Source organism: Salmo trutta, chromosome 3 (genome assembly GCF_901001165.1).
Source record: "Salmo trutta chromosome 3, fSalTru1.1, whole genome shotgun sequence".
In the NCBI taxonomy this organism is placed as follows: Eukaryota; Metazoa; Chordata; class Actinopteri; order Salmoniformes; family Salmonidae; genus Salmo; species Salmo trutta.
The window spans coordinates 56,160,489-56,176,584 of NC_042959.1; the positions used below are offsets into that span (position 1 = coordinate 56,160,489).

The 16,096-nt window shown below is 44.2% G+C and overlaps 1 protein-coding gene across 2 annotated transcripts in view; it reads right to left on the bottom strand.

Moving 5' to 3' along the window:
* Window positions 1-16,096, bottom strand: part of LOC115179822 (atrial natriuretic peptide receptor 1) — a 63,073-nt gene that overhangs the window by 2,948 nt on the left and 44,029 nt on the right. For both annotated transcript variants that reach the window (XM_029741646.1, XM_029741637.1), the window contains exons 7-18: window positions 14,172-14,307; window positions 13,886-13,970; window positions 13,573-13,693; window positions 13,395-13,469; window positions 13,192-13,269; window positions 12,965-13,069; window positions 12,768-12,839; window positions 12,373-12,532; window positions 12,054-12,209; window positions 2,128-2,296; window positions 283-429; window positions 62-185 (exon numbers count right to left, since the gene is read on the bottom strand). In XM_029741646.1, the coding sequence (XP_029597506.1) occupies window positions 62-185; window positions 283-429; window positions 2,128-2,296; window positions 12,054-12,209; window positions 12,373-12,532; window positions 12,768-12,839; window positions 12,965-13,069; window positions 13,192-13,269; window positions 13,395-13,469; window positions 13,573-13,693; window positions 13,886-13,970; window positions 14,172-14,307 (1,428 nt within the window). The remainder of the gene's footprint in view (window positions 1-61; window positions 186-282; window positions 430-2,127; window positions 2,297-12,053; window positions 12,210-12,372; window positions 12,533-12,767; window positions 12,840-12,964; window positions 13,070-13,191; window positions 13,270-13,394; window positions 13,470-13,572; window positions 13,694-13,885; window positions 13,971-14,171; window positions 14,308-16,096) is intronic.

Here is a 16,096-nt window from a genome sequence, read left to right on the forward strand (position 1 = left end):
CTATCTTTGTAACTTGTCACACCTGTGGGAGTAGTGTCACAATGTGATCGTGCTCTCTCACCTGCATAGGTGTGCTCTCAGCTGATATGGCTGTGAAGCCCACAATGTCACTGAAGTAGATGGTGACTGAATCAAAGGCCTCAGCCTGTACCGTCTCCCCTCTCTTTAGCTGCTCCGCCACTGAACTGCAGGTACAGACAGTAACATTACTCACAGTGTGTGTGTAACGCATTGACTCACTGTGTATGTGTTTGTGTTTGTGTGTGTATAGCAGAGACTCACTGTGGTAGTATCTGGTATAGCAGGGCCTCAGCCTTGCGTTTCTCTTCGTGGTAGGCCTGGGTTCTCTCCTCCACCAGCTCCTCCAGGTTGTTAGCATACTGCTCCATACGGGACAGCAGGTTATCCAGGATGTTAGTGCTGCACTCCCTACATACACACGCACACGCACACACATATACAATACCAGTCTAAAGTTTGGACACACCTACTCATTCAAGGGTTTTTCTTTATTTTTACTATTTTCTACATTGTAGAATAATAGTGAAGACATCAAAACTATGAAATAACACGTATGGAATCATCTAGTAACCAAAAAGGTGTTAAACAAATCAAAATATATTTGATATTTGAGATTCTTCAAAGTAGCCACCCTTTGCCTCAATGACAGCTTTGCACACTCTTGGCATTCTCTCAACCAGCTTCATGAGGTAGTCACCTGAAATGCATTTCAATTAACAGGTGTGCCTTGTTAAAAGTTTTGGAATTTGTGGACTTTCTTTCCTTCTTAATGCGTTTGAGCCAATCAGTTATGTTGTGACAAGGTAGGGGTGGTATACAGAACATAGCCCTATTTGGTAAAAGACCAAGTCCATATTATGACAAGAACAGCTCAAATAGGCAAAGAGAAACAACAGTTCATCATTACTTTAAGACATGAAGGCCAGTCAATCAGGAAAATTTCAAGAACTTTTAAAGTTTCTTGAAGTGCAGTAGCAAAAACCATCAAGCGCTATTATTGAAACTGGCTCTCATGAGGACCGCCACAGGAAAAGAACACCCATAGTTACCTCTGCTGTAGAGGATAAGTTCATTAGAGTTACCAGCCTCAGATATTGCTTCCCAAATAAATGCTTCACAGAGTTCAGGTAACAGACACATCTCAACATCAACTGTTCAGAGGAGACTGCGTGAATCAGGCCTTCATGGTCGAATTGCTGCAAAGAAACCACTACTAAAGGACACCAATAATAAGGAGAGACTTGTTTGGACTAACAAACACGAGCAATGGACATTAGACAGGTGGAAATCTGTCCTTTGGTCTGATGAGTCCAAATTTGAGATTTTTGGTTCCAACCACAGTGTCTTTGTGAGACACAGAGTAGGTGAACGGATGATCTCCGCATGTGTGGTTCCCACCGTGAAGCATGGAGGAGGAAGTGTGCTGGTGTGGGGGTGCTTTGCTGGTGACAGTGTGAGTGATTTATTTAGAATTCAAGGCACACTTAACCAACATGGTTACCACAGCATTCTGCAGCGATATGCCATCCCATCTGGTTTGCGCTTAGTGGGACTATCATTTGTTTTTCAACAGTACAATGACCCAACACCTCCAGGCTGTGTAAGGGCTATTTTACCAAGAAGGAGAGGGATGGAGTGCTGCATCAGATGACCTGACCTCCACAATCACCTGACCTCAACCCAATTGAGATGGTTTGGGATGAGTTGGACCGCAGAGTGAAGGAAAAGCAGCCAACAAGTGCTCAGCATATGTGGGAACTCCTTCAAGACTGTTGGAAAAGCTGGTTGAGAGAATGCCGAATGTGTGCAAAGCTGTCATCAAGGCAAAGGGTGGATACTTTGAAGAATCTCAAATATATTTTGATTTCTTTAACACTTTTTTGGTTACTACATGATTCCATATGTGTTATTTCATAGTTTTGATGTCTTCGCTATTCTTCTACAATGAAGAAAATAGTCAAAATAAAGAAAAACCCTTGAATGAGTAGGTGCGTCCAAACTTTTGACTGGTACTGTAGTCATACTCTTTTTTTGGAGTGGAAACGCACAGACATTAATGGCATCATGGAACACACACTCTCCTCACTTCCACCCCCCTACACCCACCTGTTCTGTTTGCGTAGCAGCAGTTTGATGTGGTTGAACTCGGGCCTCTCAGTGGGCTCTTCTGCCCAGCAGCGCTGCATGAGTTGGCCCAGCTCCTGGCTGTGGATCTGAGGGTTGACAGCAGGCCGCAGGCACGGCCACTCACCCAGAGCCACCCGGTCCATGATTTCTAGAGAAAGAAGGGGGAGTGTACAGAACATTACGCTCTTTCCATGACATAGACTGACCAGGTGAATCCCTTATTGATGTCACTAGTTGAATCCACTTCAATCAGTGTAGATGAAGAGGAGGAGACAGGTAAAAAAATTATTTGTAAGACTTGAAACAATTGAGACATGGATTGTGTATGTGTGCTATTCAGAGGGGGAATGGGCAAGACAAAATATTTAAGTGGCTTTGAACGGGATATGGTAGTAGTTGCCAGGAGCACCGGTTTGTGTCAAGAACTGCAACAGTGGCTGGGTTTTTCACGTTCAACAGTTTCCCATGTGTATCAAGAATGGTACACCACCCAAAAGACATCCAGCCAACTTGACACTAGAGGTCAACTGATTATGATTTTTCAACACCGATACCGATACCGATTATTGGAGGACCAAAAATAGCCGATACCGATTAATAGTACGATTTTTATATATATATATATATATATTTGTAATAATGACAATTACAACAATACTGAATGAACACTTTTATTTTAACTTAACATTATACATAAATAAAAATCTATTTAGTCTCAAATAAATAATGAAACATGTTCAATTTGGTTTAAATAATGCAAAAACACAGTGTTGGAGAAGAAAGTAAAAGTGCAAAATGTGCCATGTAAAAAAGCTAACATTTAAGTTCCTTGCTCAGACCATGAGAACATATGAAAGCTGGTGGTTCCTTTTAACATGAGTCTTCAATATTCCCAGTTAAGAAGTTTTAGGTTGTAGTTATTATAGGAATTATAGGACTATTTCGCTCTATACCATTTGTATTTCATATACCATTGACTATATGATGTTCTTATAGGCACTATAGTATTGCCAGTCTAATCTCGGGAGTTGATAGGCTTGAAGTCAGAAACAGCGCTGTGCTTCAAGCATTGCGAAGAGCTGCTGGCAAACGCAGGAAAGTGCTGTTTGAATGAATGCTTACGAGCCCGCTGCTGCCTACCACCACTCAGTCAGACTGCTCTATCAAATATCAAATCATTGACTTAATTATAATATAATAAACACACAGAAATACGAGCCTTAGGTCATTAATATGGTCAAATCTGGAAACTATCATTTAGAAAACAAAACGTTTATTCTTTCAGTGAAATACGGAACCGATCCGTATTTTATTGAATGGGTGGCATCCATAAGTCTAAATATTGCTGTTACATTGCACAACCTTCAATGTTATGTCATAATTATGTGAAATTCTGGTAAATGAATTACGGTCTTTGTCAGGAAGAAATGGTCTTCATACAGTTCGCAACGAGCCAGGTGGCCCAAACTGCTGCATATACCCTGACTCTGCTTGCACAGAACGCAAGAGAAGAGACACAATTTCCCTAGTTAATATTGCCTGCTAACATGAATTTCTTTTTACTAAATATGCAGGTAAAAAAAAATATACATGTGTATCGATTTTAAGAAAGGCATTGATGTTTATGGTTAGGTACATTGGTGCAACGACAGTGCTTTTTTTGCGAATGCGCTTGTTAAATCGTCACCCGTTTGGCGAAGTAGGCTGTGATTTGATGAAAAATTTACAGGCACGGCATTGATTATTTGCAATGCAGGACAAGATAGTTAAACTAGTAATATCATCAACCATGTGTAGTTAACTAGTGATTATGTTAAGATTGATTGTTTTTTATAAGATAAGTTTCATGCTAGCCAGCAACTTACCTTGGCTCCTTGCTGCACTCGCGTAACAGGTGGTCAGCCTGCACGCAGTCTCCTCGTGGAGTGCAATGTAATCGGCCATCATCGGCGTCCAAAAATGCTGATTACCGATTGTTATGAAAACTCGAAATCGGCCCTAATTAATCGGCCATGCCGATTAATCGGTAGACCTCTATTTGACACAACTGTGGGAAGCATTGGAGTCAACATGGGCCAGCATCCCTGTGGAATGCTTTCGACACCTTTTAGAGTCCATACCCCGACAAATTGAGGCTGTTCTGAGGGAAAAAGTGTGTGTGTGTGTGTGTGTGTGTGTGTGTGTGTGTGTGGGGGGGGGGGGGGTGCAACTCAATATTAGGAAGGTATTCTTAATGTTTTCTACACTGAGAGTAGAAAGCATTCCTATAGATGGTGAAATGTAATATTTTTTATCTAGTGTCATTCCTTCTGCTTTCATCTTCTCAGAGATTCTAGTCCAATTTCCTTTCCATTGTGTTCATATGCTTTCACAATCTTTCCATTATCTCTCCCTCCCAATGTATTCTATCCTCTCGTTCACACTTTCATCATTTCTCACCCTATTCCCCTATTTCTGCCCTCATTCATTAAAAAAATTAAGCACACACGCACGCACACGCACGCACATGCACACGCACACACAGACCCAACAGCAGTCCATGCAGCCTAATTGAGTTAAGACCATAAAGTGGTTTCAGTGGCATAAATGGCATGCTCTGGTTCTAAGGCAGTTCATTGTCTTTCTGTCACACAACAGCTGCTGTCTCCCAGTACAAAGTGTTACACTCTGATGAGCAAATGCAAACACTTGCTTCTCTCTCAGTACACCACTCTTGCAATCGACCACAATCACGTAAAATTTTCTACAACTTTGCACAATTTCATGCAATTATGGTTTTGAAAAAAAACGAATTCACTGAGCAGTGGTGGCTGGCAGACATGGGTGACAGCAAGGTTTTCTCCTCAACACGTTGTGACGGGGACTTAACTTGGAACACAACAACAGCTGTTATTGCTGATCTGTATAGCAAGAAATCGAATCTCTTTCTTTTTCAGTTTTCTAAAGAAGGAAGATAGGACAGATTGTTGTTCCCAAACTAACTACAATTTAATCTGAAATCTTGACTGATAATAGAAAACGTTCTAAAGAGTCACACACCCCTGCTCAAATGAAAAATAAATATCTTGGTTGCAGCTATGTACTTATAATCTGATATTTTATTAAAACTGTGTTGCTTTACTCTAAGCCGACACAGAAAACAGTACAGTGGAAGGTAAACAAATATAATGTTTCTGTGTTATATAAAGCATGTGACTGTGTGTTTGTCCCTACAAGTGTTTGCGTGGGCTTAACTATCCTTAGTACAAATCAGAGAGGTACATTAGCTCTCGTCCTCCATATCATTAGAGTAGGCTCTTCAGGGTAAGTGGGGTGCAAGAGGGGCTGAGTGAGAAAATAGAAAAGGAGGCAAAAAATATGTCACTTTTGGGAGCGTGTTCAACAAATTCATGAACTTTCCCTAGTTTAAGTTGCCAAATGGTTGCAATTGCAAAACTGTTCCATGTCTCCATTTTAAATGAACATTGGGTTGTCAATATTTGGGGGTCTACACTTCATATGTTGAATTTGATGTCATGTTTTTTTGTGAGTAGTCAAGAAGGAACCTTGAAATATAAAGAATACAGTTCACATGGAGTAAAATGTAACGACATACTGTAGCTTTGTTGAGTCACTGGAGCTGTTATGTGTTTTTTGATAGGTTTGTGTTTTCTACAGAGCTTTTCCTGAGTAAACAGACTTGCGGGTGCAATGTGCAGAATAACAGCTTTTGTTTTGAGTTGCTCTAATTGCCTTATCGCTACTCGGCGATAATGCAGTCAGAAAAGACCACAGAGCCTTGACGAGAAGGAGGCTTGTTAGGTTTGTTTGTTATGCTTTTGATGGTAGAAACATACAAACACTGTTTATCTTGGACACAATCTGGGGTATAATTTACTCAGCAGCAATGGTATTCTCTCTTTCTTTCATAATACATCTGTGTTTATGTGCAAATAAGCATGCTTATGACCAAAAGTGTATGGGAGCACAAATGTGACTAGTTTCAGGAAACTAGGAGTATGTCACATGTCACTACTTCACAGGAGAGGCATTTGAACATGAACATTTACATTTTTTATCAAAATGCATTTTTGGGCAGAAATGCCTTCTGGAACAATGAACTTTCATGTGCCTTAATAACAAACTTGTTTGCCATCTGTAAATATGAATAAATTACAAGCCTAGTTGGTTTAGCCACGGGAAAAGACAGGAACCTTCCCACTAGCCATGATTGGCTGAGATAATGCATGGGCTGGACATGCCGAGAGTGTGACGCCCTGATCTGTTTCACCTGTCCTTGTGATTGTCTCCAACCCCTCCAGGTGTAGCTTATTTTCCCCAGTGTATTTATCCCTGTGTTTCCTGTCTCTCTGTGCCAGTTCGTCTTGTCTGTTTCAAGTCAACCAGCGTGTTTTTCCCCGTGCTCCTGCTTTTGCTATTCTCTCTTTTGCTAGTCCTCCTGGTTTTGACCCTTGCCTGTTTTCTGGACTCTATACCCGCCTGCCTGACCAGTCTGCCTGCCCTGACCTCGAGCCTGCCTGCCACTCTGTACCTTCTGGACTCTGATCTGGTTTTGACCCTTGCCTGTCCATGGCTATTCTCTTGCTTACCCTTCTTGGAACTAATAAATATCAAACACTCAAACCATCTGCCTCCCGTGTCTGCATCTGGGTCTGGCCCTGAGCTCTTACAGTGAGGGAAAGAAGTATTTGATCCCCTGCTGAATTTGTACGTGTGCCCACTGACAGAGAAATGATCAGTCTATAAATTTAATGGTAGGTTTATTTGAACAGTGAGAGACAGAATAACAAAAAAAGAAATCCAGAAAAATGCATGTAAAAAAAATTATAAATTGATTTGCATTTTAATGAGGGAAATAAGTATTTGACCCCTCTGCAAAACATGACTTTGTACTTGGTGGCAAAACCCTTGTTGGCATTCACAGAGGTCAGACGTTTCTTGTAGTTGGCCACCAGGTTTGCACACATCTCAGGAGGGATTTTGTCCCACTCCTCTTTCCAGATCTTCTCCAAGTCATTAAGGTTTCGAGGCTGACGTTTGGCAACTCGAACCTTCAGCTCCCTCCACAGATTTTATATGGGATTAAGGTCTGGAGACTGGCTAGGCCACTCCAGGACCTTAATGTGCTTCTTCTTGAGCCACTCCTTTGTTGCCTTGGGTGTGTGTTTTGGGTCATTGTCATGCTGGAATACCCATCCACAACCCATTTTCAATGCCCTGGCTGAGATAAGGAGGTTCTCACCCAAGATTTGACGGTACATGGCCCCGTCCATCGTCCCTTTAATGCGGTGAAGTTGTCCTGTCCCCTTAGCAGAAAAACACCACCAAAGCATAATCTTTCCACCTCCATGTTTGACGGTGGGGATGGTGTTCTTGGGGTCATAGGCAGCATTCCTCCTCCTTCAAACACGACGAGTTGAGTTGATGCCAAAGAACTCCATTTTGGTCTCATCTGACCATAACACTTTCACCCAGTTGTCCTCTGAATGATTCAGATGTTCATTGGCAAACTTCAGACGGGCATGTATATGTGCTTTCTTGAGCAGGGGGACCTTGCGGGCGCTGCAGGATTTCAGTCCTTCGCTGCGTAGTGTGTTACCAATTGTTTTCTTGGTGACTATGGTCCCAGCTGCCTTGAGATCATTGACAAGATCCTCCCGTGTAGTTCTGGGCTGATTCCTCATTGTTCTCATGATCATTGCAACTCCACGAGGAGAGATCTTGCATGGAGCCCCAAGCCGAGGGAGATTGACAGTTCTTTTGTGTTTCTTCCATTTGCGAATAATCGCACCAACTGTTGTCACCTTCTCACCAAGCTGCTTGGCGATGGTCTTGTAGCCCATTCCAACCTTGTGTAGGTCTACAATCTTGTCCCTGACATCCTTGGAGAGCTCTTTGGTCTTGGCCATGGTGGAGAGTTTAGAATCTGATTGATTGATTGCTTCTGTGGACAGATGTCTTTTATACAGGTAACAAGCTGAGATTAGGAGCACTCCCTTTAAGAGTGTGCTCCTAATCTCAGCTTGTTACCTGTATAAAAGACGCCTGGGAGCCAGAAATCTTTCTGATTGAGAGGGGGTCAAATACTTATTTCCCTCATTTAAATGCAAATCAATTTATAACATTTTTTGACATGCGTTTTTCTGGATTGTTGTTGTTGTTATTCTGTCTCTCACTGTTCAAATAAACCTACCATTAAAATTATAGACTGATCATTTCTTTGTCAGTGGGCAAACGTACAAAATCAGCAGGGGATGAAATACTTTTTCCCCTCACTGTATATAGAGATGAGTTCGGATTGGTCTGCCATGTAGCATGCTTCTGTCTATAACATGAGCAGTTCAGTATGTGTAGGTAATCCTTTCTACCACAGCTTTTTTTAAAGATATCATAAAGAACTGCAGAAGTATTGCTACTGCTCTCCACTGTCTGGAGGACGATCGTGCCATGCTGACTCTCTGACTCTGAAAATGAATCAAACGATGAGGAAATCCCTGATTTAGATAAAAACGTTTTAATTGAACCAGACATTGTAGAGTCTTCAGAAACAATGATCAACATTGTTGTTGTCATGGAAGAAGTTGAATGCCCGGTGGTAGCAGAGTATGATTGCTATGGAGATGGAGAGAATTCTAGTGTTTGATTGCAAATATGCAGCGGGAGTCGAAAAGAGAACACAGAAAGCTATTGTATAAAACACCTGTCTCCGGATTACATCTTCAAACTAAGGGCAACCATGGCAATGGTGACAGAGAGGGAGAAGCGTTCATCCATGTATACGGGTAAGAAAGTCTAGCTGTCATGCTCTGACCTAGGAGAGCTGTGTTTTCTCTGTTTAGTTAGGTCAGGGTGTGATAGGTGGGTGGGCATTCTATGTTTTTGTTTTCTATGTTTTGGCCAGGTATGGTTTCCAATCAGAGGCAGCTGTCTATCGTTGTCTCTGATTGGAAGCCATACTTAGGCAGCCTGTTCCTGTGTTGGTGTGGGTAGTTGTTTTCCGTTTTGTAAGTAGTACCTGACGGAACTGTTGGCTGTCGTTTTGTTGTTTTCTGTTTAAGTGTCATCATTAAAGTAATTATGAGCACTCTACACGGTGCGCCTTGGTCCCCTTCATATGACCCTCGTTACAGAACTACCCACCATGATTGGATCAAGCGGCGTGCCCGGGCAGAAATGGACACCTGGTCAAGTGAGGAGTGGATAGAAAGGAGAAACTGGACTTGGTGGCAAGTAATAGAGAGATATCGGAGCCTACCGGGGAAGAACAGGAGGCACCCCCAAATCTTTATTTTTTTGGGGGGGGGGCACACGGGTAGTTTGGCTGGGCCAGGACTGAGACCTGAGCCAACTCCCCGTGCTTATTGTGGTGAGCATGTGCCTGCCTCTCGCGCTCTCTCTCCAGTGCGCCTCCGTAGCCCAGTACGCCCTGTGCCTGCTCATCGCGCTCTCCCTACAGTGCGCCTCCATAATCCAGTACGTCCTGTACCTGCTCCTCGCACTCTCCCTCCAGTTCGCCTCCATAGCCCAGTGCGGCCGGTGCCTGCTTTGAGCACTCGGTCCTCAGTGCGTCTTCCTAGTCCGGTGAGACCTGTTTCAGCTCCACGATCTAAGCCTCCAGTGATAAGCGATGGAGCCGAAGTCTATAGAGATGATCCATGGCACGAAGCCTCTAGTGATGATCCATGGCCTGGAGCCTGTAGGGATGTTCCATGGCACGAAGCCTCTAGAGGTAATCCATGGCCCGGAGCCTGTAGAAATAATCCTTGGCAAAAAGCCTGAAGGGATTATAAATGGTCCGGAGCCTGTAGGGATAAACCCTGGCATGAAGCCTGTAGGAATAACCCATGGCCCGGCACCTGTAGAGATCATCCATGGTATGAAGCCTCCTGTGATGATCCATGGCGCGGAACCTGTAGAGATGATCCATGGCATGGAGCCAGCAGCAGCGGTCACTAGTCCGGAACCGATAATGACGCTTCCCAGTCCGGAGCCTCCAGCGACACTCCTCAGTCCAGAGCCTCCAGCGACGTTCACCAGTACGGAGCCTCCAACGACGCTCCTCAGTCCAGAGCCTCCAGTGACGCTCACCAGTACGGAGCCTCCAGCGACGCTCACCAGTACGGAGCCTCCAGCGAAGCTCACCAGTACGGAGCCTCCAGCGACGCTCACCAGTACGGAGCCTCCAGCGACGCTCACCAGTACGGAGCCTCCAGCGACGCTCCCCAGTCCGGAGCCTCCAGCGACGCTCCCCAGTCCGGAGCCTCCAGCGACGCTCCCCAGTCCGGAGCCTCCAGCGACGCTCCCCAGTACGGAGCCCCCAGTGACGCTCCTCAGTACGGAGTCTTCAACGGCGGTCTGCAGCCCAGAGTCTTCAGCGGCGGTCTGTAGCCCAGAGTCTTCAGCGGCGGTCTGTAGCCCAGAGTCTTCAGCGGTGGCCTTCAGCTCAGAGTCTTCAGCGGTGGTTGGCGTTTCAGAGCCTCCGGCGATGACCCACGGTCTGGTTCCTCCGGACACACAGAAGCGGGGGGATCAGTGGGCGGAGGGGGTTCTACGCCCGGAACCAGAGCCGCCGCCAAATATGGATGCCCACCCGGACCCTCCCCAATAGGTTCAGGTTTGCGGCCGGGAGGCCGCACCTTTGGGGGGGGTACTGTCACGCTCTGACCTAGGAGAGCTGTGTTTTCTCTGTTTAGTTAGGTCAGGGTGTGATAGGTGGGTGGGAATTCTATGTTTTTGTTATCTATGGTTTGGCCAGGTATGGTTTCTATCATTGTCTGTCTATCATTGTCTCTGATTGGAAGCCATACTTAGGCAGCCTGTTTTTCTTGTGTTGGTGTGGGTAGTTGTTATCCGTTTTGTAAGTAGTACCTGACGGAACTGTTGGCTGTCGTTTTGTTGTTTTCTGTTTAGGTGTCATCATTAAAGTAATGATGAGCACTCTACACGCTGCGCCTTGGTCCCCTTCATACAACCCTCGTTACACTAGCTAGATACATTTTCAGATATTATACATTTCAAATTTAGTCAGAATGTCATTTTCATTTTAAGTTAAAGCGTAGTGTTAGCTAGCTAGCTAACGTTAGCTGGCTGGCTCACTAGCTAACGTTACGTGTATGATCTGTGTAATAATATTATTTGTATCTCCGAAATCTATTTGCATTGCTAGTTATAACCTAATGTTAGCTAGCTAGCTAACATTGAACCTAGTTGGTTAGCTTTAGCTACCTGGAGATTCATGCATGGTGGCTAGCTATGACAATCAGTTTGTATTGCTAGTAGTATGGGTTGGGATTATTGCTGCGTTCAAAAACTGGGGACTCGGAAATCTCAGACTTCCAACTTCAGTCTGTTCAAGACAACCCTGAGACTCGAAAAAAAACAAGCTCCGACTAGGAAAAATCGTTTTGAACTGTCATCCAACTCAGAATTCCAACTCAGGAACTCGGGCCTCTTTCTAGAGCCCTGACTTTTCGACCTGAAGATGACTGACGTCATGATTTCACCTCGTATTTTTCCAAGTTCTCAGTTGTCTGGGAACTTACTCACTCTGTTTAGCACATGGACTCACATGTGAATCCTTAAAGAGATGGGTGGGGCTAAGGCTTAAGAGGTTGAGAACGATCCTGAATGGGTTTAGACAAAGAAGAGCTCTCAAGTAGGTGTACCAAAATATTCAAGAGCCATTTTCTCAAAAGTGGGGTTACAAGTTTATCAACTTTCAAAGCAGAATTACTTTCCCATTGTTCCTCAACTGTAGTGTATTATCTACAACTTTCGCGCTCTGAATCTCTACTTTTATCCAATGTAAAAAACACACTTTCAAATTTTGCTACATAGGATCAAATTGGTCCCAAATGTCTGTCATGTAGAAAGAGAGAGTGCGTGTGTGTGTATGTGTGTGTTACCTTTGGGGCTGAGCGGCTCTCCCTCCAGATAGAAGGCTCCGTGGCGTAGTGCCACCTCTTGGAGAATGATGCCAAAGCTGTAGACGTCTCCCTTCTGTGTGCCACATGGAGGGGGACTCTCCAACCTCAGCAGCTCTGGGGCCATCCACAGCTTCCCTACACACATAGATGGATAAATTGACTAAACGCATAATCAATTTGCCTACAGACACTGTTCTAAGGTCAGTTTTGTATTTCACTCTCTTAAGGATTTGATCAGGTTAAGCTGATCCTAGATCTGTGTCTAAAGGGCAATTTCCTGCAGAGCCAGATGACTAACGGGCATAGTAAGCATGGGCGTCGTCTGTGTTGCTCTCGGTGCGGAAGCTGGACAGGCCGTAGTCAGTGATCTTCAGCACAAAGCGGTTATCCACCACGCAGTTGGACGACTTCAGGTTGCCGTGGGAGACAATGACACTGTTGTGGAGGAAAGCCATGCCCTGGTAAGGAGAAGGGGAGGGAGGTAGGGATAGGGTAAAATGTAGAAAGAGAAGAGAGGGGTAGTCAAAAGGAGAGATTAGATATAAATTAGTTATTTATATTCAGCTTTAGTCGAAAAATGTTTGGCAAAGCATATGGACGTTCACTTGTTGAATGATGCAAATGTGTTTTCTGAAGTCAATTGAAGTTGACATATGGAAAGATAAGCTGGAGAGTGTGTAGAGCAGTGGTTACCTTGACAATGTCATTGATTAAAGAGTATCTGAACATCCAATCCAGTGTGATGCTCTCGTTTTCCATGATGTCCTGAAGGATGAAGCACGCACGCACGCACACACACACACACCATTTAGACAAGGAAAATGTTTCCTAAAGACTTGTAATGGGTCAGTGGACCATCTTATAGTGGAGAAGTAGTGAGGGGTGGCTACCTGTAGGCTACCCCGAGGACAGTACTCTGTGATGATGCAGATGTTGGGGGGGTCGATGCAGGCTCCAATGAAGCGGGTCAGGTGCTCATTCTGAATATCACGCATCTGGAGAGGGACGGAAAGGAGGACACCATGTAACTTACACATTTAGGGACAGCGCTATTCTCTGATGCACATATGCATTGAGGAGTATACACACGTCACACTACAACCTCATGAGGACTCACATGTTTCAGTTCAAACAGCACGTTTCTGGTGAGCTCAATGCGTTTTCTGTTGATGTATTTGATGGCCACAATATTCGCCTGAAAGACAGAGAAAACATTATGCATTCAATCCAGTTGACATTAAAAGGTTACTTTCTTTCATGCACGCACGCACGCACACACACACACACACACGCATACACACACACACACACCCTACTTACCTTGTAGTAGCCTGTCTTGGCAAACACCTGAAAGTTTCCATCTCCTGTTAATAGGGAGCCGTAGTTGGAGCCCCTCTGTAAATAAAGTGAAAGGTGGGATGGGATCAGTTTTGTGCAAGACTGTGTGTATTGTGAAATGTGTGTGTTGTTGCAAGCGTGCATGTGAGTGTGAACTCACCAGGGACAGAGTGAGCTTGCTGCCTGCGCTTCGCAGCACTTTCTCCATGTTGCTCATCTGAATATCCTCCCAGGAGACCCTCCACAGCTGAGCCACCAGCTCATTTTCAAGCTTCAGCTTCCTGTGTGTGCAAAAGAGAGAGAGAGAGAGAGAGAGAGAGAGAGAGAGAGAGAGAGAGAGAGAGAGAGATGATAGATTGATCTTTTAGATATGGGAACAATGCTATAAATGTAATAACATAAAACTCTTCCCGTAGATTCTAGGCCCTGTGCATACTTGCTGATTGAGCATGAACTGGCCTGTCTACACTCACCTGTATATGAAGACAGTAATGGTGAGGATGATGATAATGATGAAGAACACCACAATTGTTACCATCTGGTGGATTGTGATGGTTCCTGGAAAAAGAGACAGGGGAAAATGTTTTATGGTCCCCTGGTTTCCTTCAATACAGCCACTGCATGACAGTGTAAAGTCAGTCATCGTAAGCTGTTTTGACTGGTTATGACTACTATAACTTCTGCTACGTCATGCAAACTAAGACATTTTATGGGGGGCAGTGTATACAAAAGTGAGTGAGAGAGACGGAGTCCACTGACGTGCGAGGCAGGCTGGGTTGTCGTTCTTGAAGCCACAGACGGGCACATCTAAAGGAGCAGCGCCCCCTGGCCACTGGATGTCCATCCCAGGCAAGGCCCTCAGCTTTTTCTGAGAGCCGTTGTACACCGACACAATCTGGCAAGGAACACAGTATAACTTACTGTAAAATGCAGAAACAGTTTGTGATATATTGAAAACCTAAACATAAAATGGGCATGTCTAATGTTATAGACAAATAACATACCACACATTGATTGATTGAATGTATTAGATCATTTAAAGCAGTAGGCTGTTCCCCATGTAAGTACGTGTGCTTTATGTGACTGGTGAGATACGCGTTTAGTTGCCCATGTGTTTTGTTATTTTTGTATGCCGGTAGTTATGTACATTAAACGGCTCCGGCTATTTACCAAGTTCTGCTCTCCTGCGTTTGACTTCCATGCCACCAGTTACGCACCCCTGACAAGAAGTTTACATACACTCAATTAGTATTTGATAGCATTGCCTTTAAATTGTTTAACTTGGGTCAAACATTTCGGGTAGCCTTCCACAAGCTTCCCACAATAAGTTGGGTGAATTTTGGCCCATTCGTCCTGACAGAGCTGGTGCAACTGAGTCAGGTTTGTAGGCCTCCTAGCTCGCACACACTTTTTCAGTTCTACCCACACATTTTCTATGGGACTGAGGTCAGTGCTTTGTGATGGCCATACCTTGACTTTGTTGTCCTTAAGCCATTTTGCCACTACTTTGGAAGTATGCTTGGGGTCATTGTCCATTTGGAAGACCCATTTGCGACCAAGCTTTAACTTCCTGACTTATGTAATGAGATGTTGCTTCAATATATCCACATAATTTTCCTGCCTCATGATGCCATCTATTTTGTGAAGTGCACCAGACCCTCCTGCAGCAAAGCACCCCCACAACATGATGCTGCCACCCCCGTGCTTCACGGTTGGGATGGTGTTCTTCGGCTTGCAGGCCTCCCCCTTTTCCTCCAAACATAACGATGGTCATTATGGTCAAACAGTTCTATTTTTATTTCATCAGACCAGAGGACATTTCTCCTAAAAGTACAATCTTTGTCCCCATGTGCAGTTGCAAATCGTAGTCTGGCTTTTTTATGGCAGTTTTGGAGCAGTGGCTTCTTCCTTGCTGAGTGGCCTTTCAGGTTATGTTGATATAGGACTCGTTTTACTGTGGATATAGATACATTTGTACCTGTTTCCTCCAGCATCTTCACAAGGTCCTTTGCTGTTGTTCTGGGATTGATTTGCACTTTTCGCACCAAAGTACGTTCATCTCTAGGAGACAGAAGGCGTCTCCTTCTTGAGCGGTATGACTGCTGCATGGTCCCATGGTGTTTATACTTGCGTACTATTGTTTGTACAGATGAACGTGGTACCTTCAGGCATTTGGAAATTGCTTCCAAGGATGAACCAGACTTGTGGAGGTCTACAATTCTTTTTCTGAGGTCTTGGTTGATTTCTCTTGATTTTCCCATGATGTCAAGCAAAGAGGCACTGAGTTTGAAGGTAGGCCTTGAAATACATCCACAGGTACACCTCCAATTGACTATCAGAAGCTTCTAAAGCCATGACATAATTTTCTGGAATTTTCCAAGCTGTTTAACCTCTCTGGGATATGTGGGACACTAGCGCTAGCGTCCCACCTCGACAACATCCAGTGAAATTGCAGGGCGCCAAATTCAAAATAACAGAAATCTAATAATTCAAATTCCTCAAACATACAAGTATTATACACCGTTTTAAAGATACAGTTCTTGTTAATCCAGCCACAGTGTCTGATTTCAAAAAGGCTTTACGGTGAAAGCACACCACACGATTATATTAGGTCAGCGCCTAGTCACAAAAAAAAATACAGCCATTTTCCAGCCAAAGAGAGGAGTCACAAATAGCAGAAATAG